The 27,600-nt window shown below is 40.1% G+C and overlaps 1 protein-coding gene across 1 annotated transcript in view; it reads right to left on the bottom strand.

Annotated features, from left to right (window-relative positions):
* The window catches only part of THSD7B (thrombospondin, type I, domain containing 7B), a 724,891-nt gene that overhangs the window by 483,510 nt on the left and 213,781 nt on the right, over nucleotides 1-27,600 (bottom strand). Inside the window, exons 7-9 of the mRNA XM_010853704.1 lie at nucleotides 21,153-21,344; nucleotides 18,744-18,978; nucleotides 12,228-12,343 (exon numbers count right to left, since the gene is read on the bottom strand). Of these exons, the coding sequence (XP_010852006.1) occupies nucleotides 12,228-12,343; nucleotides 18,744-18,978; nucleotides 21,153-21,344 (543 nt within the window). The remainder of the gene's footprint in view (nucleotides 1-12,227; nucleotides 12,344-18,743; nucleotides 18,979-21,152; nucleotides 21,345-27,600) is intronic.

Genomic DNA, 27,600 nt, shown 5'->3' with positions numbered 1-27,600 from the left:
GGAAATAAAAGCAAAAATAAACAAATGGGACCCCAGAATAATGGAAATAAAAGCAAAAATAAACAAATGGGACCTAATTAAACTTAAAAGCTTTTGCACAATGAAGGAAACTATAAGCAAGGTGAAAAGACAGCCTTCAGAATGGGAGGAAATAATAGCAAACAAAGCAATTGACAAAGAATTAATCTCAAAAATATACAAGCAACTCCTGCAGCTCAATTCCAGAAAAATAAACGACCCAATCAAAAAATGGGCCAAGAACTAAACAGACATTTCTCCAAAGAAGACATACGGATGGCTAACAAACACATGAAAAGATGCTCAACATCACTCATTATCAGAGAAATGTAAATCAAAACCACAGTGAGGTACCATCTCATGCCAGTCAGAATGGCTGCTATCCAAAAGTCTACAAGCAATAAGTGCTGGAGAGGGTGTGGAGAAAAGGGAACCCTCTTACACTATTGGTGGGAATGCAAACTAGTACAGCCACTGTGGAGAACAGTGTGGAGATTCCTTAAAAAACTGGAAATAGAACTGCCATATGACCCAGCGATCCCACTGCTGGTCATACACACTGAAGAAATCAGAATTGAAAGAGACACATGTACCCCAATGTTCATCACAGCACTGTTTATAATAGCCAGGACATGGAAGCAACCTAGATGTCCATCAGCAGACGAATAGATAAGAAAGCTGTGGTACATATACACAATGGAATATTACTCAGCCATTAAAAATAATACATTTGAATCAGTTCTAATGAGGTGGATGAAACTGGAGCCTATTATACAGAGTGAAGTAAGCCAGAAAGAGAAACACCAATACAGTGTGTAAAGTGAAGTCACTCAGTTGTGTCCGACTCTTTGCAACCCCATGGACTGTAGCCCACCAGGCTTTTCCATCCATGGAATTTCCCAGGCATAAGTACTGGAGTGGGTTGCCATTTCCTTCTCCAGGGGATCTTCCCGACCCAGGCATTGAACCCGGGTCTCCCGTATTACAGGCAGATGCTTTACCATCTGAGCCACCAGGGAATCTCCCCCAATACAGTATACTAATGCATATATATGAAATTTAGAAAGATGGTAATGATAACCCTGTATGAAAGACAGCAAAAGAGACACAGGTGTATAGAACAGTCTTTTGGACTCTGTGGGAGAAGGTGAGGGTGGGTTGATCTGAGAATAGCATTGAAACATGTATATTATCATATGTGAAACAGATCGCCAGTCCAGGTTCAATGCATGAGACAGGGTGCTCAGGGCTGGTGCACTGGGATGACCCAGAGGGATGGGATGGGGAGGAAGGTGGGAGCGGGGTTCAAGATGGGGAACACATATAAACCCACGGTGGATTCATGTCAATGTATAGCAAAAACCACTACAATATTGTAAAGTAATTAGCCTCCAATTAAAATAAATAATTTTTTAAAAAATAAAATAAAAAGTTTAAAAAAATAATAAACTAGGTATCTCGACTCAGTCTTTCCTCCCATTGAACCAGGCAATAAGGAGTGCTTCCCTTGAAGATCCCATTGCTTCTTTTATGAAATAGGACTAACACAACAGCTGCTCCTTTATCATGAAACTGTCCTGATGGTCAATGAGAGAGCACAAGTAAAAGTTCTATGGAGCAGATCTGTGCTGTACAGAGCCTGTGCCATAGGTTTGAGGATATCCAGCTTTTTCTTGAATTGCTAGTAAACAAGCAAGATAAGCTGTGCCCATGTGAAAACAGGGCTTGTTGTGGGATGAAAACAGGCAGTCCCTTGAGTCAGAGAAATCTCACTTCCAACCCTGGCTCTGCTTCTGACATGCTGGGTAACCTCCGACCAGTTACCTTATCTTTTTAAGCTAGGCATTCCTCACCTGTTAATCACATACAATTAAATCTACCTCCTGGAGTGAAGGGCTTCCCAGGTGGCTCAGTGGTTAAAAAAACAAACAAACAACAAAAAAAAATCCGCCTGCCAATACATGAGACGTGGGTTCAATCCCTGGGTCAGGAAGATCCCCTGGAGAAGGAAATGGCTGCTGCTGCTGCTGCTAAGTCACTTCAGTCGTGTCCAACTCTGTGCGACCCCATAGACGGCAGCCCACCAGGCTCCCCGTCCCTGGGATTCTCCAGGCAAGAACATTGGAGTGGGTTGCCATTTCCTTCTCCAATGCATGAAAGTGAAAAGTGAAAGTGAAGTCGCTCAGTCATGTCTGGCTCTAGCGACCTCATGGACTGCAGCCCACTAGGCTCCTCTATCCATGGGATTTTCTAGGCAAAAGTACTGGAGTGGGGTGCCACTGCCTTCTCCGAAGGAAATGGCAACCCACTCTAACTCTAGTATTCTTGTCCGGGAAATCCCATGAACAGAGGAGCCTGGTGGGCTACAGTCCAGGGAGCTGCAAAAGAGTTGGACAGGAATTAGCAACTGAGGATACATGCATGCCTGGGGCCACTGGAGGAGGCAAAGATAAATCCCAGTAGAGATACTGTGAACTCCAAGTTCCTGTAAATATACATCTATCTCTGGTCCAGAAAGAAGAGGGAGTAGGGATAGGAGGAAGAGTGCGGACCGAGAAGGCTTCCCTGTCCGCTCTCACATGGACTAAAATGTCCTCTGAGTGGGGGATGCAGATAAAGCCAATTACAAGCCCGGCCCTCCAAGCAGCATTTCTCCTTACAACCCAAAGCTGTTCTTCCACAACTGGATGATCATAGCGCTCTAGTGAACTGTACTAAAAAAATTTTTCTTTTTGCCAAACTTGATTTTTTTGTCAAATTAAATCTACCACATACAGACTTTTAATAGGGACAGACAGAAGGTACCAATTTTTAAGGAAACACACACACACAGGTGAGGAAAAAAAAATAATTTAATGTATATCTTTTTTTCTATGTATGAATTGAAGTAAAGTGTTTGTGTCTTTTATGAATTTTATCAGCAGAACTCCTCGGTTTGGCAGGAGGATGATTGAGAACTGTAATTCCTACAAGCCTGAGTGTTTGTCATTTCTCCTGCTAAATTTTCAAGAATATTTATTGAGTACCGGGCTATGTAGGGATCTATGGGCTTTAAATTATACAGTAAAGGGGGCACAGCCTCCCCCAATGGAGCCTATAAAAACGAAGGCACCCATACTCTGGGTATTGGGTTGTGGATTGGTATGTATATGTGAGATACACATCTTATTTTATGAAAAACACGTGGAAATAGAAAACATCCAAAATTTATAGGGGTTGTAACTTAGATTTGGACTAAGTCACTTTCTTAAAGTAAGTCATTAGATCATTATATTACCTTCAACCTTATTTTGGGTGTTGGTGTACCAGGCCCCATATCTTTGATTATGCAAACACCATTACTTGGGTGTAAATAAGCATTCCATCTTCTGTTTTCCAGGAGGACAAAAGCTGGTGCACTGGGATAACCCAGAGGGATGGGATAGGGAGGGAGGTGGTAGGGGGTTTCAGGATGGGGGACACATGTACACCTGTGGCTGATTCATGTCAATATATGGCAAAATCCACCACAATATTGTAAAGTAATTAGCCTCCAATTAAAATAAATTAATTTTTTTTAAAGTATGTATGAGCCTATGGGGAGAAGGAGGGGACCATATCTGCATGAAAAGAGTAAATAAAGACAGAGGCTGATGCTAGTATGCCTTTGAGTGGACAGAATGTGGCTTCTGATGGATCTGACATTCTGAATGACCAATACCTTTTCCCCTAATTGGCCTGGACCAACTGAATAACCTTTTAGTGTTTTGGCTTCATTTAATTGGGAGCAACATCTTTGGGAATTAGAACTGGTAATGGGAAAGATATGGAGTTTATTCTCTCATTCATTCAACAACACTTACTGAATGCCCATGATGTGCCCTCTGGATGTTATAACCTGTCCAAGAAAAACGCAGACAGGAAATAAGTGCCATAATACTAGCACGTGGATGACTAGACAGTGCAGGGTAACAACATAATGAAAGACAAGTTACCAGATTTTAAGGAACTTACATCATCATTACCGTTGAAATTTCTGCCATGTGTCCTATTCTCATTTAATCCTTATGACCAGGCTATGAATTGGGTGTCAATATTATCTCATTTTAGAAACGAGAAAGCTGAAACACAACAAAACTGAAAATGAGTCTAAAGTAACTTGTACAGTAGAAATGGGCATTGAGTCAAGGGAGTCTAACTTGAGATTCCATGCTCTTAACCACTATATAGTATACCACCTGGACATTGGAGAAAAAAAAAACAACAAACTGTCATTGATAATGGAAACTCAAGACATAACTCCAGGAGGTCTGATGCAAGAGCAAAGGACCCCACCAAATGAAACGTCCTAGCAAATCCCAGCAGCAGTTTGCCTTCAGTCTTCCAGTTACCATGACACTGCTCACCAGCTTGCCCCTTAGAGAGGAAGGTTAAAGGAGTTCCCTCAGCTTTAAATTATTAAAATTTCTATAAATTTACAAATAATCATTAACTCCATAGTTTCTAGGAATCTATGAGAAAAGCTATTTTGAATATGCCACATTTTATCTACCAAACTGTCAAATAACATTACCACTTACATATTTTTACCTTCCATGGAAGTGATATAAACATCTCAGAATCATTACAAAAATATCCACTGGCAATGAAATATTGGTAACAGTAATACAAGCAAAACAAGGGTAGCCATGAGCTGGCGATCATTTTTACTTGGTGATGGCCACATAAGACTACATTCTATTAATCCGTAATATTTTCTATTGAAAGTGAAGTCACTCAGTCATGTCTGACTCTTTGTGACCCCATGGACTGTAGCCCACCAGGCTCCTCCGTCCATGGGATTCTCCAGGCAAGAATACTGGAGTGGGTTTCCATTTCCTTCTCCAGGGGAATCTTCCCCACCCAGGAATCGAACCCGGGTCTCCCACATTGCAGGCAGATGCATTAACCTCTGAGCCACCAGGGAAGTCTGGTGGCTCAGATGGTAAAGAATCTGCTTGCAATGAGGGAGACCCAGGTTCAATCCCTGGGTCAGGAAGATCCCCTGGAGAAGGGAAAGGCTACCCACTTCAGTATTCTTGCCTAGAGAATTCCATGGACAGAGGAGCCTGGTGGTCTGCAGTCCATGGGATCGCAAAGAGTTGGACATGACTGAACGATTTCATTCATTTTCTATTAGCATTATATTAATTTTATTACCTGTCTGATATTTGTATTATTAAATGTTGAAACTTTAAAGTGAAACTCTTTAAAGGTAACTGGAGAGAAATTTTGGAAAATCAGTCCTGATTTGTGACTTTAAAGTAAAAACATTAAGTATGATGGTTATGAGATCATTGGCCAAGATAATTAATTTCTAAAGGCTAACCAGGTAATTATCAATGATAGGCTAAAATGTATTTGAAGATACCCTGAAAGGATAAAGTACTAAATGAGTGTGTCTCATCCCTGCCCCATTACAGGTGTCACTAACAGTAGGTTTTAAAATTGAATATGTCCCTTTAACATGAAGAGATTCTAACGTGGGATGAGGTGAGTCTCAGATGGTTGTTCATTGAAAAACAAAACTTCACAGGTCTGAGAAATGAAAACAATGTGGTAGTCCCTCAGTCTTGTGCAACTCTTTGCAACCCCATGGACTGTAGCCCACTAGGCTCCTCTGTCCATGGAATTCTCCAAGCAAGAATACTGGAGTGAGTAGCCATTCCCTTCTCCAGGGGATCTTCCCAACCCAGGGGTCAAACTCAAATCTCCTGCACTGCAGGCAAATTCTTTACAGTCTGAGCCACCAGGGCAGGCCTGAGTCTGAGAACCTCTACAATAAATTGCAGCTATTATTAAGCAAATAATATTGAATATTTATTCAGGCATTTGCTTTATTTTTGCTCCTTATTGCAAAATTCAGACTTAAATTGAAGAAAGTAGGGAAAACCAATAGGCCATTTGAGTTAAATCAAATCCCTTACGATTATAGAGTAGAAGTGACAAATATATTCAAGGGATTAGATCTGATAGATAGAGTGCCTGAAGAACTATGGACAGAGATTCCTGACCTTTTACAGGAGGTGGTGATCAAAACCATTCCCAAGAAGAAGAAATGCAAAAAGGCAAAATGGTTGTCTAAGGAGGCCTTACAAATAGCTGAGAAAAGAAGAAAAGTGAAAAGCAAAGGAGAAAAGGAAAGATATACCCATCTGAATGAATACAGAGTTTCAAAGGATAGCAAGGATATAAGAAAGCCTTCCTAAGTGATCAATGCAAAGAAATATAAGAAAACAATAGAATGGGAAAGACTAGAGATCTCTTCAAGAAAATTAGAGATACTGAGGGAACATTTCATTCACAGATGGGCCCAATAAAGGACATAAATGGCATGGACCTAACAGAAGCATAAGATATTAAGAAGAGGCAGCAAGGATACACAGAAGAACTATGCAAAAAAGATCTTCATGACCCAGATAGCCACGATGGTGTGATCACTCACCTAGAGCCAGACATCCTGGAATGTGAAGTCAAGCAGGCCTTAGAAAGCATCACTAAAAACAAAGCTAGTGGAGGTGATGGAATTCCAGCTGAGATATTTCAAATCTTAAAAGATGATGCTGTGAAAGTGCTGCATTCAATATGCCAGCAAATTTGGAAAACTCAGCAGTGGCCATAGGACTAGAAAAGAGCAGTTTTCATTCCAATCCCAAAGAAAGGCAATGCCTAAGAATGCTCTAACTACTGCACAATTGCACTTATCTCACATGCTAGCAAAGTAATGCTCAAAATTCTCCAAGCTAGGGTTCAGCAGTAGGTGAACCAAGACCTTCCAGATATTCAAGCTGGATTTAGAAAGGGCAAAGGATCCAGAGATCAAATTGCTAACATCCATTGGATCATAGAAAAAGCAAGAGAATTCCATAAAAAAATTTACTTCTGCTTCATTGACTACACTAAAGCCTTTGACTTTGTGGATCACAACAAGCTGTGGAAAATTCTCGAAGAGATGGAAATACCAGATAAACTTACATGCCTCCTGAGAAATCTGTATGCAGATCAAGAAGCAACAGTTACAATCAGACGTGGAACAATGGACTGGTTCCAAATTGGGAAAGGAGTAAGTCAAGGCTGTATATTGTCACCTTGCTTATTTAACTACATGCAGAGTACATCATAGGAAATGCCAGACCTGATGAAGCACAAACTGAAATCAAGATTGCTGGGAGAAATATCAATAACCTTAGATATGCAGATGACACCCTCTTATGACAAAAAGCAAAGAGGAACTAAAGAGCCTCTTGATGAAAGTGAAAGAGGAGAGTGAAAAAGCTGGCTTAAAACTCAACATTCAAAAAACTACGATCATGGCATCCAGTCCCATCACTTCATGGCAAACAGATGGAGAAACAATGGAAACAGTGAGAGACTATTTTCTTGGGCTCCAAAATCATTGCAGATGGTGACTGCAGCTGTGAAATTAAAAAACACTTGCTCCTTAGAAGAAAAGCTATGACAAACCTAGACAGCATATTAAAAAGCAGAAACATTAATTTACTGACAAAGGTCCATATAGTCAAAGCTATGTTTTTTTCAGTAGCCATGTATGGATGTGAGAGTTGCACCATAAAGAAAGTTGAGCACGGAAAAATCGATGCTTTTGAACTGTGGTGTTGGAGAAGACTCTTGAGAGTCCCTTGGATTGCAAGATCAAACCAGTCAATTCTAAAAGAAATCAATTCTGAATATACATTGGAAGGACTGATGCTGAAGCTGAAACTGCAATACTCTGGCCTCCTGATGTGAAGAACTGACTCATTGGAAAAGACCCTGATGCTGGGGAAGACTGAAAGCAGGAGGAGGATGACAGAGGATGAGATTTCAGATGGCATCACTGTCTTGAAGGACATGAGTTTGAGCAAGCTTGGGGAATTGGTAATGGACTGGGAAGGTTTGGGTTCTGCCGTCCATGGGGTCACAAAGAGTCGGACATGACTGAGCAACTGAACTGACTGACTGGCTTTACGGACAGAAGGAAGAATAGAGAAATTAACAAGAACATCACCAAATGGTTCTTGATTATTTGGCTAATGTTTTTACTGGGACTTAAAATTTGGAGAGTCCACAATAGGACCACAGCTTGATAGCTATTTGATTTGCTTAGAAGAATGTGGGACTACCATTAATCCTTTAAGGAGATACTCAGATGAACAGGAGTAAAAAGACAGGAAGCATGAGTAGCTACAAACGAGATTATTCATGGCTTGAGAATACTTTTAAGTTGTAAGAATCTGGATCATAAACCCAGCCAGGACCAAATAAAACCTGATACAACTTATCCATTGCTAAAACCCAAATCACTCCAGGGACAGTCTGCCATTAGGAAGCCACCTTGGCTTTTTGAGAGGTTTAGAATGGATTTGGTTTTGGAGTCATGTAATCATGCAATTTCCTTGGTCATAGAAAAAAACTATTAAATCGTAATATCTTGCAGTAGGATTCATGCATCGGGACATTTTAGAGATCTCTAAATGACCCTATTGTGTAGGCAAATTTGGGGGTAGGAATGTAAACTCCTCACACTCATCCATCTTTGCATCCTCCATCCTCACTAGTAGTTGCCACCCCCATCCCATTCTCATCTTTCAACTTAGGCTAAATCACTTCTTTCCACCCCTCAACCCACCCTACCCGTGTCCCCATCTTTTAGTCTGTCCCTAGTCTACACTTTTCACTTTATAACTTTGGTCAGGTCATTGCCTTGGTCAAAAATGTCTAACTTATCCTACCCTTACCTCTGGAGTTTTGTAATCAACATACAGGTATCACCTGGGAGCTTACACCAAGGTCTAATTCCAGGTCCTGTCCAGGTCTACTGAATTATAACTTACATAATATTTTAATAAGATCCTCTGGAGACTCGTGTAAGCATTTACATTTGATAAGTATTGCTTTAAAACATTATTTCCCAAAGTACGTTTTGAAGGACATTGTCAAGGACAGAGAATCTACTGCCCGGATTCAAAGACACACTTTCCTCTCTCTTTACGGAACATCTGTCCATTCAAAAAATGTTTATTCAGTGACAACTATACCCTACACTATGCCAGGTTTAAAGGATCTTGTGGTGAGGATGACAGAAGCGGTCCCTGCATTTGTGGCCTGCAGTCTAGGAAGGCAACGTTAACATGGAAGGATAAGTATAGGACTGCCATAAGGGGGAGATGCAAGATGCTGCAGGATGATCTAGTTAACGTCGATGGGGAGATGGATGGGGAGGGTCTAATGAAGTTAGGAAGGGGAACATAACATTCCTCAAAAAAGGCTGCTACAGCAGTTCTGTGCTGATACAGAGTTTGGAGAACCAAGGAGAGGTAGCTGAACACAGCTCCAGCATCCCACAAGGCAGATGCAGAGGCTTGGAACGACGATAGGAATGCTTGCCCCATGCCTGCTCCATTCAAGGCAGTGTGGGCTCTAAGTATTTTCCTTTTCAGTAGGTGCAGTTATGAACCCTATTCTACAGATAAGGAAACTGGGGCACAGAGAGATTAAGGAAGGCATCCACTGTCACAGAGCAAAACTTGGAACTCAGCTCTGGCCATGTGCGTCCAGCACCTCTGTTCTTAGCCATCATACTCCAGCATGCTTGAGCTGGGAAGAATATGGTGCATTCAGGAAGCTGAAAAACAGGCTGTGTGCCTAGAGGTCAAGCATTTGTTCACAAATCTACGATCCTTTCTTATCTTAAGGGTGAAACTATAATACATCACCATTCAGCTGTGACTTCTTATAGCACAAATTTTTAGAAACATCCCATACTTACTGAATCAGAATTTCTAGCCATGGAGCTGAAAACCTGCATTTTCATAATGCTTCAAGGTGAGTCAGAGTCAATGCAATTTGAAAACCATAGAATTAGCAATACCAATTCCTCCAATAACCTCCCTATCATAGTCTCCCCTAATTAACCCACAGTTATTTAATAATATATTGGTCCCAAAGTATGAACTAAACATCAGGGTAAATAGGATTGAAGCTGAAAGAAATCTGAAAATTGAATCTATGCTTCTCCAGGTCCCCTGACTGTCTGGCTGTGAAAAGAATTATCTAGACTTGAAAAATTGGAGGCTAAAAAGAGACCACAGAGGCTTAGAACTATTTTCATTATAATGCCACCCATTTAAATAACTAATTGAATCTCTGGAAGTTGGAGTAAAATCTGAAATTGCTGGAAGAGCAATTATTTCACATGGCTTATGACTCCTCCATCCTTTCACAGTGCTAGGAGAAGATGCCCATGCAGCAGAGAGAATTTTCTCAAAAGTACTAATAGAATGCATGCAATAGCAGTAGCTAAAGTAATCTCTGGCCACTGGGGCACACAGACTCAACAAAACTAATATGCCTTCTTAAGTGTCCAGGGACCTTGACAGCTCTACCACCAATATCTGGCTGCCAGTAGGGTATTATTTTTAATTTAACCTTTTCCTTTCTTAAAGCCATTTAACAGAGGAATTATGCTAATCTCTGATGAGACAGAAACTAAAAGAAACAGCTGCATTTCAATAAACCTCCATCTTCATATATTATCTTCCTGCATTTTTCCAAGACTTATATTTAAAAGCTTGAATATTATTCAGGTACATTACTATTAAAACTTCAAAATCCATCCTCCTCGATGTTGCCTTTCAAATGGTTTAGAATAAAGATCACAGTTTTTCTGTCCCATTCTGTTTGGAAATAACATTCCCCTGGCTATTCCACATACCCTGTTCATTCAGCTCAATTACTTTGAATTTTTATTTAGGAAAACAAGTTTTGGAGAGTTCCTAAAAGAGATTGCTGTCTCCACCCCTCAAAAGATCAGATAAATATCCCACTGTATTTTCCAAGCTCTTCTGTATTCCATATGTTTAGTTCTGATTCTACCCATAAGCAACATTTACTGCATGCTACTCTGTTAACACTGTGACAGAAGATCATTAAAAAGATGAAATGGTACAGTCAGAAAAACTTTATGTGGCTACCTCACCAGTGCAATGTAAGACACTGATGATGATAACCTTCAAGAGCTGTCACTGCCCCCTTGCCAATCACTGAGAGGCGGTTTGAAGTGGCAGACAGATGTGTGTCGGTGTTTGCTGCAACATCATGTCACTGCCGTGAAGATGTGTAAGTCAAAGAATGACCGGGGGATCCTAGATGCCCAAGGCTGGACTTCCGAGGAAACATATTAATAAGCTCAGTATTTGTGGCAGGTTCTCTCCTGCAGAATGACCTGCTTTCCTTTCCCTTCTTCCAGGAGGCTAATGCAGAGACACAGGAAGAGCCAGGCCCTGAATGAGAGGATGTTATTGCCAACACAAGGCCAAGGAGATGTGGATGAGACCCACTTTGCTTTGAGCACTAGTGTTAATATGCTTCCATCCTTCCTTCCCCTGGGTGTGCCTTTTCTTACTCTGGCAATAGTGAGATCCATAGGACCCAAGATAAGAGTATGAGACTATGGAAAAGGGACCAAGTTATTAATTCCAGGTCTTAGGTCAAAACAGGGCCTTAGAACTAGGAGTTCTTGTATCTCAACAGGAACTAGCTCATCAGGGAACTGAAACAGGTATGGGGGAGAAGACCCATTCTAAAAAAGGCAGTCATTTTACAAAAGTGCTCCTCTGTGTTTGTCAGGACTTAGCTATTAAATATCCTGGATCATAGCATTCCAAATATACCTAAGTGTATAAAGCATCACCATTAAGAGTAAAGAAATAACAAATCATATACTTCTGACTTCTGCACCTGTTCAATACTTTTTAATGTATTGGCCCCTCTTCTTCCACAGGCTTATATTTATCAGTGATATGTGCACAGTTCTGAAGGCCCTGCATTCTAATGAAGATGCCTGGAGTCAGGCTTAAGCACACAGGATCCACAAATAAATTGTGATGGTATTCATGCCACATTTAAATGGCTGTTCAAAATACCACAACAGTGTTAACAAAAGACAAGAACTCCTACAGCACACAGCTGTAAAATCATGGCATAGAACAACAAAATATATTTTCCCTGCCAAATCATAATGGTTCTAGAAAGCTAAGACTTCATTTACAAATTTTACAAACTTCATTGCCTGGGTTATATGCAAAAGGAAAAGAAGGGAGCCCTTACTCCCCCATCTCTCACTGACTCAGTAGTGGAGGAGGCAATCAAGTGGTCAGGAAGCAGAGAGCACTAAGGAAACAGCAACCTACCTGGTTGGCACAGCCTTGGGCAGGGAGTCCACTCACTGAAAGCAGTCACGAGACAGTCTTTTTTGCACGGGAGCAGACAAGCGCGTACAGTTTCTGGCCGAGTAGATTCTGGACATCTGCCAATGTGAAAGACTCGATCAATATCTCCTGGAGAAAGTAAGTAGTTTGACACAGAACCATAGGATTCATAACTAAAAACACTGAGACCCTGTTGTTCCTTTTACAGACATGAGGAGAAAGATCCAGGAGAAGCTACTCGCCCAAGGACTCAGAGCAGGAGGCAGAGCATACAACAAACTTTATTTCTCTTGACCTAGAGACTAAAGCATCAGAAAGGGAGGGGGGTAAGGATATACACTTGGTAGTTTGTAGCCATAATGCTATATCTACAATGGAGGTAGGTAAGAAAGTAATAAGGACTTTCCAGGTGGCACTAGTGGTAAAGAACTCGCCTGTCAATGCAGGAGACAAGAGATGCGGGTTCGATCCCTTGGTCGGAAAAGTTCCCTGGAGGAGGGCATGGCACCCCACTCCAGAATTCTTGCCTGGAGAATTCCACGGACAAAGGTTCACGGGATAGCAAAGAGATGGGCATGACTGAAGCGATTTAGCAAAAGAAAGAAATAAAGTGGTTGCCAGGGGCAGGACAGGAGGCAGGAAGGGGATGGATGAGAGCAGGGTTGAGTGCAAGGCCATTCATTGTTGTATATTATATGTCTCCTTGTATTTTGTTATAATTTATGAACCATGTGAATGCTTATCCAGTCAAAATAAAGACAGAGAAAGGAAGAAATGAAATACAAAAATCATTAAAAAGGGGTTGTATTTGGGATGTGGGATGCTAAGTGGAGGAAGGTGTGGCCAATTTTCACCATCAGGCCCTTTGTATTATTTTATTATACTTGTATAATAATATATAGAAGCATATAATACTTGAAAACACATTAAAATGGGAATGTATATACTCACAGAAAAGGAACTGTTCAATAAATTAATTATTGGTGGCCTTATTATTAATCATCCTTAATATACACACATAAAAACTGTCTATCAAATAGGTCAATTCAATGAACATAACAATAGAAAAAACAGTGTCTTTAGAGCACAAAGTATTATTTAAGCAAGCTATTCTGGTAAGGAAAACTGATGTCATGCTTTAGTAGAACTAGCAAAAAGCACTAAACTCATCCCCAAGTTCTTTAGTCATCCGTTGAAAGCTACTAAAATTAAACTGAACTGCTATTTACTCCATCTCCCCTCCAGTCTCTCCTGGTATCTGTCTGGAAACGAAAGTGCAACTTGAAACATGTCAATTTCCTGTGTTCCCAGTGGGGCAGCAGGGTTTGAGGGTACAGGGAACCCAGCCAGGACATGCTCAGACATCACAAACAGCTCAGAAATGCCTGTGGTGCTGGCTTGGCTTCAGGCTTTCTGGAGAGGGTGGTTTATTCCCCAGGGACTTTGTTCATTTCAATTAGAAGCAGGTTTTAATCTCTTTTTCAACTTTTAAATATACCTTTATTGAGGTATATTGTTATGTTGTTTTGTGTGTGTGTGCTCACTCATGTCCAATTCTTTGCAACCCCATGGACTATAGCCTGCTAGGCTCCTCTGTCCATGGGATTTCCCAGGCAGGAATACTGGAGTGGGCTGCCACTTCCTTCTCCAGGGGATTTTCCCAACCCAGGGACTGAACTGGCATCTCCTGCGCTGGCAGGCAGATTCTCTACCTCTGTGTATACCTGATACGGAAAGGACTGCACCCATTTAATGTGATGAGTTTGAATATATGCGAACCCCTGTGTTCCCATGTCCACAAGCAAGGTGATGGACCCATCCCACACCTCCCAAAGTGGCCTTGTGTCCCTTGGTTTTGGTTTTTATTTTTATGTAAGGGAGGTGTTAATCTCTTTTGGGGAACTGATATGGCCTACTTCTAAATTTCTGATTTATTAGCATCACTCACAATAAATACTCAGTGGCCATAATATCAATTCTTCATATCATGGTCCCCTTTCCCAGTGTTCTTCGTCTAAGTCCTTAAGACAGAAACACTATCATCCCCTCAGGGACAAAGCTCAAATTCAGGTTATCTTGCTTTTATAGAGGCCATGAACTAAGGGCTTTCCTGAAGTATGATTTCTGGTCTGATAAGAGCCAAATATTCTCTTGCTAGTGAAACCTTTTGTTCATTTCTTCTGCCAATAAGGTTTATTTAGAAGACATCAATTTCCTTAAAGGTCAATTACCTCTTCTTTTCTATTTACATGATGTTTACCTTTCCCAGGATCACATTTTCAATTTTCATAAATTTTCTCTGAATCATCAAGAATACTCTCCTTGACCATTAGCAACTTATGTGCTAAGTTGCTAGCACATAAGTTCCTAAGTTCCACATAGCTCCTAAGAAATATAATGTTTATTTTATTTATTGTTTACTGACACTAAAAGGTTTTTGATATTTGTTGCACTGCTGGTTTTCTGTGTGTGTGTGTGTGTGTGTGTGTGCACATGCACGCGCACATAGGCGTGCGTTATATAGATACTAATTTTTAATGACTTCATGGTAGAGTTTCACCTCATATCATTTCTTAAAAAATGCCAGATCTTAATGTTGTGTAAATATTTAGTAATACTAACTGAATGATTGAAAAGCATTCTGTGCCATTGGAGCCCGAAGACAAATCCCTGGGGAAATAAGGCAAATTTATCTAGTCATTTCCAAAACAAATTTGAAACCTTAAAAACTAGGGTAACATATGGATTCACATTTTAGCTAGTAAACACAGTATGGCTTCTTGCCTTTTGTCATAAATTATACTTTTTACTGTTATATAACACTCTGATCCTAGATTGGCAATACTCTTGCTAAAAGGGTGAATGCATTTCATTTCAACACATATATTTTTCCAGAACTTACACTGGAGTATTCCACAATTGCCTCCTGGTTGCCCTGGAGGCTTCCATTCCTGTGCTGAAAGGCATCAAACTTATCTACAGGGGTCTGCCATTTCTCAGTTATGTGCCCATAATCATGAGGTAGACATAGTCATTCAACCCCGGGACTGAGGGGCCATCCCAACCTGCCAACTTTGTAAACATTCAATGTGTTAATGGAGCTCCCCATTACTATGTCTCACCAAATGCCCAGTGTTTTCTCAGAAAGTGCCTTACATGACCTTTGGAACGTTCTGAGTTGTGTGATTTTAATCTTTATTATTTTTTCACACATTGCAACTGGGAAAAAAAGAAAAAGAGAAGTGAAACAAAGCCACATATCCCAATAAGCTCTCAAGCTTTCACTCCTGTTTGAGTTGCACCCTAGCTAGTCCTCATTTTCTGATGTGATCAGTTCTATTACTCATACAATGGTAACATTCTTACCTATACAGTTACAAGGAAACCAGAACCCCAATCCTGGGAAGCAAAGAACTGCAAGGAGTTCTGTGCACCCCAGTACAATGGGTTTAGAGTATCAAACACATCTTGTTAAGCCCATCCAGCCTATGGAGACACATTTCTTTTTTTCTACTCTGAAGGCCACTCTTTCTTTAGGATATTTTCTTTTCCTATTGCCATTACCTTCGCCCAAAGGATTTAACAAATGGCAGGGAATTTTTTTTTCTCTGCAACAGCTTTCACATAAAAAAGAGCAAAAGCATACTTTTTGAAAGGGCAAAGCAAAGGATACTTTCTCTTGCTGATAATCTCACTATGTGCTTCACTGGACACTAGGTATTATTTTCTTAGCTCAATTAATCTCATTAACCTCAAGAATTTTAATTAACTTTACTTAAGTCAATGCAGCCTCCTCTTGTTTAGCAGGATCGTTTGGAGACATACAGTAAGAATTAAAACTAGGCTGTTAAGTCTCTAGCCTCATTAAAAGTGCAAAAAGTAATTAGCAATGTCCTTATGTGTGGGCATGTATGTATGTGTGTGTTAGGGAAAACATCTGTGCAATTCATTTTTCTCTGTTGCAAAACTGAGTTAACATGATAGGTTATTCACTGTAATAATATTTTAGTCTTATGAAAATTATCAAACAAATCCATATGTATTTGTTCATTATGTTTTAAACTATAACCTTTTGACTCTGGTTTATCTGGTCACAAAATATCATTCAGTTAATATTTGTATAAGCTGATGAGCTTAGAAACTTTTATAAAAAAAACTATCATTCAATGTAATCATAAGGCTAGATAAGGAAGCAGAGGCCTATTTGAACATATAACCCAACCTTTCATGTCTAAATAGGTTTAATAATGTATTTGGCAGTTGTCAGTCTCAATTCTAATGTTCCTTTGCTAAGAAAAAAATAAACTACATTCATAGCAAGTGTGGATATTTCCTATTTTGGGCCAGAGGTGAAAAGTTTTATGGAAGGGAGATCAGGCTTCAGGAATGCTAATTTTTCTCATCATTCTAAAGAATAATAGTTTGTTGCATTTTGCATAGCATTTATTCCTATATCTAAGCTATGTTTATTTTTATTTGTATATTCAAGCTAATAATTCTGGCATCTTTTTTTAAGCAGTTGAAAAATTTACATTATGAAAATGAACATTATCAGGGCTGCAATCCTTCTCAAGATAAAAGTAGTTCTCTTGTTTGCATAATATCTTTGTAAATCTTTCAGGATTTTACCATAACTCCAAGAATTAGATTAACACCTGAACGAAGTGATATGCAAACATTATTGTTCGCGTTTGCCTGTATCTCCCATTGACTCTATCATCCACATGGTGTTATGGATACCAGGTAAGTTAAAACATACAAGTGATATAATTTGATGTTCTAAAAATATCACAAGCAACCCAGAGTTATATGCTAAAGCAGAATTAACATTTATGAGTTAATAAGAGCAGAAGGTCATTCATGTGATCTGTTTATTACTTTTCATGGCAGTCCCCTTTGCCAAACTTTACCATGGTAGATAAAATATTTCTTATTAAAGCAAAAAATAAACATCAGCTTCTCAAACTTCTGCATCTCATATTCATCCCCTGTCAAATCATTTTACTTTCCTACACACAGGTCTAATTAATTCATGAATTCTAAAAATGTTTTTGGACAATAATGACATGCCAGTCATGGTTCTAAAATCTGCAGTGGCAACAAGGAAGATCATCCAGCCCCAGCTACATCCAACCTTTGGAAGCCAGATTTAGACGGGGAAAGAGAGGAAGTCTTTTTGATTGTGCTTCAAGTCAAATTTATCTTCCCTTCCATTTTCATAGCCATCTGCTCATTTGATGCTCCAACACCAGCAGTATCTGGCCAATCTGTCCTGTTTTTGCCATTAGCAGTTTGTTTCCCTTAACTGAGCTTCTGTGACTTTCCTTACACATAGCTCAAGTAGTTTCCATGACACTGTGGATAAGGCCCAGAGCTTATCATCATGGTGCCCTGAGATGAAGTTAATCAGGTTTAAGTTGTCCATGACAGCAACACAAACTGGACTGAATTAGGCAGAAGAGCAAATGTAGTTGCCTATGTTGCCAGGAAAAGCAGGAGGGCTTTTAAGTGAGAAGGGACCAGAACTTGATATTTGTTCTGTTCCAGTTTCTCTCTTTCTAGTTTTACTCTCTCTTCGTGCTTTTTCCACCAGGCGTGACCATGGCATGGCAACTCTCCACTCAAATACTTAGAGCATCATGAACAGAAAGAAGAGAGAGTTCATTTTCTCAACTTAAAACTTTTGGAGGAATTTGTGACACTAGACCAAGGCTTGAACCAACCCATCCTGGTTACCCACCAGTACTGTGGTTGGGGTAGGGTCTTTCAGCATGGCCACTTGCAAATCTCTATGGACAAGCCGGTCACCCAGTCTCTGTGTATAACTAGGTCACTTACTTTTTCTTTTCCATGAGCCTTCCTGCATGCACTTGAAGAAGAGTTATGTTTTCTCATTTGGTCTAGAGAAGAACCCCCCACAGCTGAGCTCTCCAGTCAATTACTCTTTTTTCCTCCATCACTTGCAACTATTCCTGAGCCTTTTCTTATCCTAGCCCCCATGTCCAAATTCTTTTTTTTTTTTTTTTCAATTTACATTTCTATGTGCAGAACAGAGCAGCCTTGAGATTGTAAACATACCGGAGGACATGAATTAGTCTATTCAAAATGGCTGTATGGATTTATGTCTCACCTCAGACAAGGCCAATGGGATCTAAAGAAGAGTATAACACAGCCCCATATTTCAAAGTACATAACCTACCTTGTTGTGAACCTAGTCATCATGTGATTGGAAAAGAGTCAGAAATACTGATATCAACTGTAGAAAAGTTGATTATTCAAACAGATTCAAATTTGTGGGCATTATATTTACTGTTATCCTTCAATGAATGCATATATTAGAACTTAGAAGAGTGTCTACCTTTGGACAAGACTCCAACAAAACAAAAACCTCTTACTCTAGTACAAACTGGGACATATTCAGTGCTCAAAAATGCATCTGACTAAAAGCACTCAACTATGCAATCATCCCATGTACTTTCAATAAACTATTGATCATACCTTTTTGTCATCACTTGTCCCACGTGACTCTTGACACAGAAGACTCTCCGTGTCTGAATGCCCACACCACATGTAGCTTCTCCATTCCAGCCAATGGTTGCATTAAGGGCAGTTACTAATGTGTCTTCAGAACAGGGACCCCAAGGTGATGTCTCCCAGTAGAGCTGCATGCATGAATGGTCATTGCATGAGCGATATTCTTGGAGGGCCTGACTAGGAGGGCATGGTTTTCCACCTGCAAATATCAAAAGAAAAAAAGAATACATCGTTGTGGCTGTTATTAGCATATTGTTGCTGTTATTCCTGTCATTCTTGTTGTTTTTCCTGTTTTAATGTTCTAGAAAGATGGCCTTTTGGAACAATCTTCCTAAGACCTGAGCCACTGTACAATGTTTCTGAGTCTATGAGCATGGTTGTTCTGTCATGAGTAACAACCTGAGGATGATATACTTTACCTTTCTCTTCTCAGTAACAGGCAACAGTATGTAAAAAAAAAAAAAATCAATTCACTTGGACATACCTCTCCTCCAGCAACAAAATACAAAGAAACTGTATGGGACTAAAAATAACGCTGTGCACTCCCACTTGGGACAAATTTGGAACACAAGGTACAAAGAGATGAAAAAATCCAACTGTCACTTTTGAAGAGCCTGGAGCAAAAGCAGGTTACTGAACATGCCTCCTGCCCACAACATTAATGGGTGGGCAAAGCAGCTAAACTACCCCTCCAGCCACGAGCCCTGGACACACCCTTACCCTCACCCCCACGTGCGCGAGCAAGTTAGGGAACCTGTTGCTGTGTGTTCCCAGTACCCCTTGGTGCAGCAGAGGCCCTGAAAAAGCCTTGCTTGAAAAAGATCAATCGATTCTACTGCTCACCTCTGTGTCATATATCTCTGAGATAAATCCCAAAGATACCTGCTTTTATTTTAATATTATTATGCTGACATAAATTAGCCAGTTAGATATAATAGACCATGACCTTGAAGTGGTATTATTCAAACACAAATACTCACACACGTTACCTGCATATGGGTTCTCTTTCCTAAGACAGCATGATTTTTCTCAGAGAACCACTTTAAGACATCCATCCTGCCTCAAGCAGTGCATTTTACTGCAATTTGAGAAATCCAGAAATCTCTCTTCAAGTTTGGCAGGAGAGAGCTCACCCTTAAACTCTGAAATCATATCTGACAATGTGTTATCCACTGGCAGGGAGACCAGACGATTGCGCATTCCTACACTCGTGGGTGAGTCAGACAATCACATTTCATTACTATCTTTTCTTTCACAATGTTATATCTATGTAAAAACTGGTATTTATCTAAAGCATTGATGCTTCCCCCTGACTCTCCCACAGCATAATGATTTATTCAGTGGGCCAAATGCTTGAGAAGATTTGTGACCTTGATTTTGTTATTCTTGTTATTTTCCCCCCATTAAACACTATTGACTTTTTTCTCCTTCCATAAAAATAACAGACAAAAGGAGGAAGCCACTGCACTTTGAGAACATGAAAATCTTCATTTCTCTTGAACCTGACCCCATTTCTTATGATCACAGGACAGAATCTTATCTTAAAAGGAGCTCCTCAAAGCAAGTGGCCATATTGCTCTGTTGTCCTCACTGAGCTGATGGCAGACAGAGCCAAGGGAGGGCCTAAAAGAAATGAAATGGCATGTGTGTCTGGGGATGGAGACCATTGCTCTAAGTGATAGAAACAGCTGCTCCTCTAATTTGTCCTCAAGTCACCCGTTTACATTCCCATAGCACATTTTAGCTTCTTCAGTGCCATTTTCACAGCCTTCATCTTTTTCCCTCTCATAGCGTGCCAGCCTGACAGAGCAGGAAATGAGGACATGCAGATCAGGTACTTTGCCAGTGTTAGTGGCGGCTCCAGGTCAAGAAGTCACATCTCTTGATTCCTAATTTTGAACTCATTCTACCAGGCATATTCCAATTATGTTCCCAACTGCATGAGCTATCAGAAGCTGGATGTTTACCAATGAAGTCTTGTCTTCTTCCCTAAAAATGTATAACAACTAACACCCATCTGCCTGCCATGACCTGAATGTGCATGAGTGCTATGATATATCATGTGTGCTCAGTCACTCAGTTGTGTCCGACTCTTTGAGACCCCTGGACTATAACCCACAAGAATCCTCTTTCCATGGAATTTTCCAGGCAAGAATATTGGAATGGGTTGCCATTTCCAACTCCAGGGGATCTTCCAGACTCAGGGATCAAACCCACGTCTCTTGCATTTTCTGCATTGGCAGGTAGATTTTTTACTAAAACAAGTAATGTCAATCATGGGAACCCAACATAGATCAACTAGGGAGAGAGAAATGCTTGGAAAGCAAATTGTTTACCTAGATTTAGGGACTAGAAACCTTTCTTATTACTCACCTTCTCCAGCCAATGCCAGGATAGTCCTTGACCTGGTCTGTTTCCCATCTGAGTTTTTATTTGAACAAGACTGAGAGCAGGATGACCACTCTGTCCACTCGCTCACCACACAATCCATCCGGCAGGGAATTTCACATGCCATCTGTTCAGGAGGTGGAGATGCTGGGCAGAGACTCCCTGATACATCTTCTCCTGTAATCAACCAGATCAAGACAGCTGCTGATGAATGGAAAACCGAGGCCAGTCCAGGAACATTCAGATTCATCTCTTCCTCTTGACTTCAGCTTAGCTTAGAAGACTTCACCTTGTGTCTAAACCAATAATGTTTTTTTTGTTGTTGTTGTTCAGCCGTTCACAATATTTATGTCAAGAAAAACTTTTAGGAGATAATTTGGCATTTAGAAAGGTAGATACAATAGGAAAACTGCCTTTTGTCATCCTTCCCAGGGACAAGTGGGCTTTTTCCAGAAACAATTTAGCCGAGATGGCTGGGGACAGACTGACGTGCTATTGACAACCACATGTAACAAGTACATGCATTTCTGCAAAATTGGAGCTAGAAGCATCTGCTGACCTGAAAAAACACAATTTATGCTGAGCCATCTATTGTACTCCCTTCCCAAGTTATCAGTCTAATTTTCTGTTGGGTGTTTTCATCTCCAAATGCATGTGTGTGTCCTCAGTTATTTCCAACTCTTTGCAACCCCATGGACTGTAGCCCACCAGGCTCCTCTGTCTACGGAATTTTCCAGACAAGGATATTGGATTGAGTTGTTGTTTCCTAATCCAAAGGATCTTCCCAACATAGGGATCAAACCTGTGTCTCCTGCAGCTCTTGCACTGGCAGACAGATTGTTCACCACTGTGTCACCTGGGAAGCCCCGTCTCTAAATATGCAATCTTAATGAAGACTATTGCACAATGCCTCGTTTATTCTATTTGTGCATAGTGGTAAATAATCCAAAGCCACAGTGGATATGAACCTGTGGCTAAAATTATACACTATGTTGAAACAAATGGTGAATGCAAGCCCCCAATTTTCCCAAATCTATACCCCCTTTGATGAACTACTCAAACCAAAACACACAGACACAGACACACACACACACACACACACACACATGATAATGGGGAATGTAGTTTTACAATTAACAGACACAGCCAAGGGGATCATTTCTAAGTTGCTATTCTATATCACAAATGATTATAATGAATTTTTTTTTTTCTAAACTCTCTTTTAGGTTATGTATCCACTACTTTTAGAATTCAAATATTCCTCTTTATAGATAACAATTCCACTCTTACTATCCCCTCCTTCACAGTCACCTCATGAATACAGAAGACATGAACAATAGTAAAAACATGTATGGTTTGAAGCAACAACATGAAATGTGGAATGGCAGCTCTAGGAGACAGGCAGTTTCCTCTTTGTGACTTTATGCCCGTGGAATTCTCCTGTCATAATCTGACACAAAAAGTAACTGTGAAAGGGGGCTAATATTTATGCAGCATCTCCCTTGTGCAAGGCACTGTCCTCATAAGATGGTCCTAGACACAGGCGTGACCCATCTTGTTTTGTAGATGAGGTGTCAGTGGCTCTGGAAGGAAGACTTGCTCAGGGTCACAAAACTTGCTCACAGGCCTGAGTAGGGAAGCAAATGAAAACTTTCTGACTCCAGAAATTCTGGTTTCTCCATTAACTATATTGTGTCTAATTCCAAGAGATAGATAGTTCTTTTTAAAGGAAGTACCAGGTTGGCCAAAAAGTTCATTCAGTTTTTTACACCCAATCTTACAGAAAAACCTGAACAAACTTTTTGACCAATCAAATAAATAAAACAGCTGTCAGTGAGCAAGACTCCCTGGACGAGAAGCTAGTGCCCTCCTAAAATTTGCATTCATATTTGTAAATGAGACCAGGCTCATTGCGCTTGAGGGAAAATAAAACTTTTCAAGCATATTATAGGAAGTAATAGAGATTCTAGCAGATAATCATGCTGAAAGACCAGTTCCAATCACTCTTTTTTCAGTCTCAATCTATTTTCTTGTTGAATCTACACTGTATACTACATGTAAACACAGACACAGACACACACACAGACACACACACACACACACACACCCCAATATAACTTAGGGAGAGGGCTTCCCCAAGTACAGAAGTAGGCAGGTCAAACAAAACATACCAACTACATCTAACAAAAATTCAATTTCCACATTCATGAATATTATGAGCATAACTTCTACACAAAAACTTTTCAAAGCAGTGTCTTTCAAAGAACATTCTGAGGAATAAGATATTTGAAGGTTCTTATTTTAAAAGGGAGGGTGGAGCTGAGAAGTACTAGATTAAAATAGTAAAACTGGTCCCGTTACTGGAGAGTAGTAAGTGTTAAAAATGCCAATTATCACATAAACTCCCTTTGATGCAAATAGGATGTAGTATTTTTCAGTCTTATTTGACTAATGGTTTTCCTTTTGGGGGAGCATCTCTCCAAGAAATTTTATTTTTATCAATATGCTTTGAGAAAAATCCTGCCTTCAAGAGTTATAAAATTATCAACTACTATTTGATGAGCATGTATTACATCCAAGGATTAATGGGATAAATATAAATGAAGATACTGTGATTTATCCCCCCAGAGCTCATGATTAATAACAGAGATGAGCTATAAATACAAAAAGATAAAACCTAGTCCAAAAGTAAATGTCAAGTACTGTGTGTTTCAAACAGAGAATCCTGTAGTGATTTAGGGAAGAGAAAGCTCCCTGGGGACCTAATCTGAGAGTAGAAGACTCTCAATAAGGAAAAAGAGAAAGATTAGGAACTGGTGGCAACCAGGGAGGGCATGTCAGTCAATTCAAGTGTCAACAAAGGTATAATGATAGGAAAATACAAGCTATGTGGAAGGCAGTTAAACCTGAGGGTCCATGGGGAAAAGAGAAAGCATATGTTGGAAGAGTTGTTTGACATCAAATTCTGGATAACAGACTGAAACACCAGTTCTATTTCCACCTTCATTCAATTCCCAAACGCCCAGGTTTCCCACGACCCAAATTTAACACCCTGTAGGTCATCCATCATCTAGTAGCTTTAGTATTCACTTCCAGTGCTGGAATGGTTTTTAAAACCTAAGCTTTCCTATAAACTGATACGTCCATTTACACAGGGCAGTGAAATGTCAATACTCCCACCAACACTTTGACAGCTTGTCTATATGGGCCAATGCAGAAATGTGAGCAATCAGATAAGTTGTTCTTTAGTGAAGCCAAGCTAATAGTCATAAGCAGGCTATTCAGTTCGTGTGTGAGCTATTTTATAAGAAACCTTGCCAAAGAAAAGATCACAATGGGATCTTGGTTATGGGTAACCTAGTCAGACAGAGTTAAGTATCTGAAGGTGGAGCTTAGGACCACTTATCCTCCGGGGCATATCACTTAACTTCTTTGAACCTCTGTTATCTGCAATAATGAAATAATAACACCTACATTTCAGGGACAGTCTAAGGATTAGAAATCACTAATGCAAAATACACCGCAGTGTTTCCAACAACAGAGGGAGGAGACAATATAGAGGAATGTGAAATAGATCACCAGTCCAAGTTTGATGCATGAAACAGGGCATTCAAAGCTAGTGCACTGGGACAACCTGAGGGATGGGATGGGGAGGGAGGTGGAAGGGGAGTTCAGGATAGGGGACACATGTACACCCATGGCTGATTCCTGTCACTCTATGGCAAAACCCACTACAATATTGTAAAGTAATTAGCCTCCAATTAAATAAATTGTTTTTTCTTTTAATGTCTGCAAAGACGTACACCACCAAATGGAGAAGGGAATGGCAACCTATTGCAGTATTCTTGCCTGGAGAATCCCATGAACAGAGGAGCCTGGTGGGCTAGAGTCCATGGGCTCACAAAGAGTTGGACACAACCGAGCAACTAATACTACACTACACCACCCAAACCTACCGGCATTCTTGATCTAAAAATCTAGAGATGCATGCCATAGCCATGAGAAGCACTTGCTCTAACATGCATACATACGTACACATTACCAGCAACAGCTTCACAGACTAGTTCACATAATATATAACGAATGCTTATAATTATCCAGATAACTTTGCTTATATGTGACTCATCTAATCCATTTAAAAGCCAAAAACAAAGCACTTGAGCCTGAACAAGCTCATTAGCCCATCTACACTGGTACAATTGTCTTCCTACTGCAGAGAGAACCCATATCAAAAGGGGAGCATTTATTCTTTCCTGTTTTCATTTTCATGGATGGATCAATGAGACCACCTGAAATCTCAGGCAAGCATGGGAAATAAAGCAGCGCATGGGACAGAAACCTAGTCATTAAAAGTGATTTTCACAAGCTCTTATAATCTAGTGTCACAATAAAACTGAATATATTTAAGAAACTGAATTCATCTTTCAAGAAGACTCTCAAATTGTTCCCTGTCCTCATCAGGTTCCCTGATATCAACAATGACAAAGTGGATTATCTCTCCTCAAGGAGTAGACTTCTTTAAATTAGTTGTAATTCTGAAAATAAGGTATAGGGTGCTGCTCCAACTTTGTGACTTTTTAAAAAAAAATTCAATATGGTGACAGCCCATTACATAAAATTAACCATTTTAGAGTAAATATTTCAGTAGCATTCGATAAATCACAATTTTTTTTACAGTCCATCATCTCTATTCTTTGTGATTCTAGAGACCTTGGCTTAGATAACTGGGTGACCCGGTCTTGCCCGTGGGTCATAGTACCATTCTCATGCTTGCCCATTCATGACTAAAAACAACAGTTCTTAGATAAGAGAAAGATTATTTTCTTTTTTTCAAAGTACAGTGTATTTACAATGCTGTATTAGTTTCAGGTGTACAGCAAAGTGATTCAATTATGTGTGTGTGTGTGCATAAGAGGGACTTCCCTGGTGGCTCAGAGGAATCATTTTTGGATTCTTTCCCATTATACATAATACAAGATATTGCATATATCTCCCTATGCTACACGGTAACTCTAGGTCCACTATGGAACTAGGAACTATGGATGGAGGTTCGTGACATTGTACAGGAGACAGGAATCAAGACCATCCTCAAGAAAAAGAAATGCAAAAAAGCAAAATGGCTGCCTGAGGAGGCCTTACAAGTAGCTGTGAAAAGAAGGGACATGAAAAGCAAAGGAGAAAAGGAAAGATATATCCATTTGAATGCAGAGTTCCAAAGAATAGCAAGGAGAGATAAGAAAGCCTTCCTCAGCGGTAAATGCAAAGAAATAAAGGAAAACAACAGAATGGGAAAGACTAGAGATCTCTTCAAGAACATCAGAGATACCAAGGGAACATTTCATGCAAACATGGGCTCGATAAAGGACAGAAATGGTAGAGACCTAACAGAAACAGAAGATGTTAAGAAGAGGTGGCAAGAATACACAGAAGTACTGTACAAAAAAGAGCTTCATGACCCACATAATCACCATGGTGTGATCACTGATCTACAGCCAGACATCCTAGAATGTGAAGTCAAGTGGGCCATAGGAAGCATCACTGTGAACAAAGGTAGTGGAGGTGATGGAATTCCACTTGAGCTATTTCAAAGCCTGAAAGATGATGCTATGAAAGTGCTGCATTCAATATGCCAGCAAATCTGGAAAACTCAGCAGTGGCCATAGGACTGGAAAAGGTCAGTTTTCATTCCAATCCCAAAGAAAGGCAATGCCAAAGAATGTTCAAACTACCGCACAATTGCACTCATCTCACCTGCTAGTAAAGTAATGCTTAAAATTCTCTAAACCATCCTTCAACAATATGTGAACCATGAACTTCCAGATGTTCAAGTTGGATTTAGAAAAGGCAGAGGAACTAGAGATCAAATTGCCAACAACTGCTGGATCATTGAAAAAGCAAGAGAGTTCCAGAAAAACATCTATTTCTGCTTTATTGTCTATGTCAAAGCCTTTGATTGTGTGGTTTACAATAAACTGTGGAAAATTCTGAAAGAGATGGGAATACCAGACCACCTGACCTGCCTCTTGAAAAACTGGTATGCAGTTCAGGAAGCAACAGTTGGAAAGGACAGGGAATAACAGACTGGTTCCAAATAGGAAAAGGAGTATGTCAAGGCTGCATATTGTCACCCTGCTTTTTTAACTTATATGCAGAGTATATCATGAGAAATGCTGGGCTGGATGAAGCGCAAGATGGAATCAAGATTGCCAGGAGAAATATCAATGACCTCAGATATGCAGATGACACTACCCTTATGGCAGAAAGTGAAGAAGAACTAAAGAGCCTCTTGATGAAAGTGAAAGTGGAGAGTGAAAAAGTTGGCTTAAAGCTCAACATTCAAAAAATTAAGATCATGGCATCCAGTCCCATCACTTCATGGCTAATAGATGGGGAAGCCGTGAAAACAGTGGCTGACTTTGTTTTTCTGGGCTCC

This window comes from Bison bison, unplaced genomic scaffold (genome assembly GCF_000754665.1).
Source record: "Bison bison bison isolate TAMUID 2011002044 unplaced genomic scaffold, Bison_UMD1.0 scf7180017864330, whole genome shotgun sequence".
Taxonomy (NCBI): domain Eukaryota; kingdom Metazoa; phylum Chordata; class Mammalia; order Artiodactyla; family Bovidae; genus Bison; species Bison bison.
The sequence above is the reverse complement of the archived record's forward strand: the minus strand, read 5'-3'. Positions and strand labels throughout refer to the sequence as shown.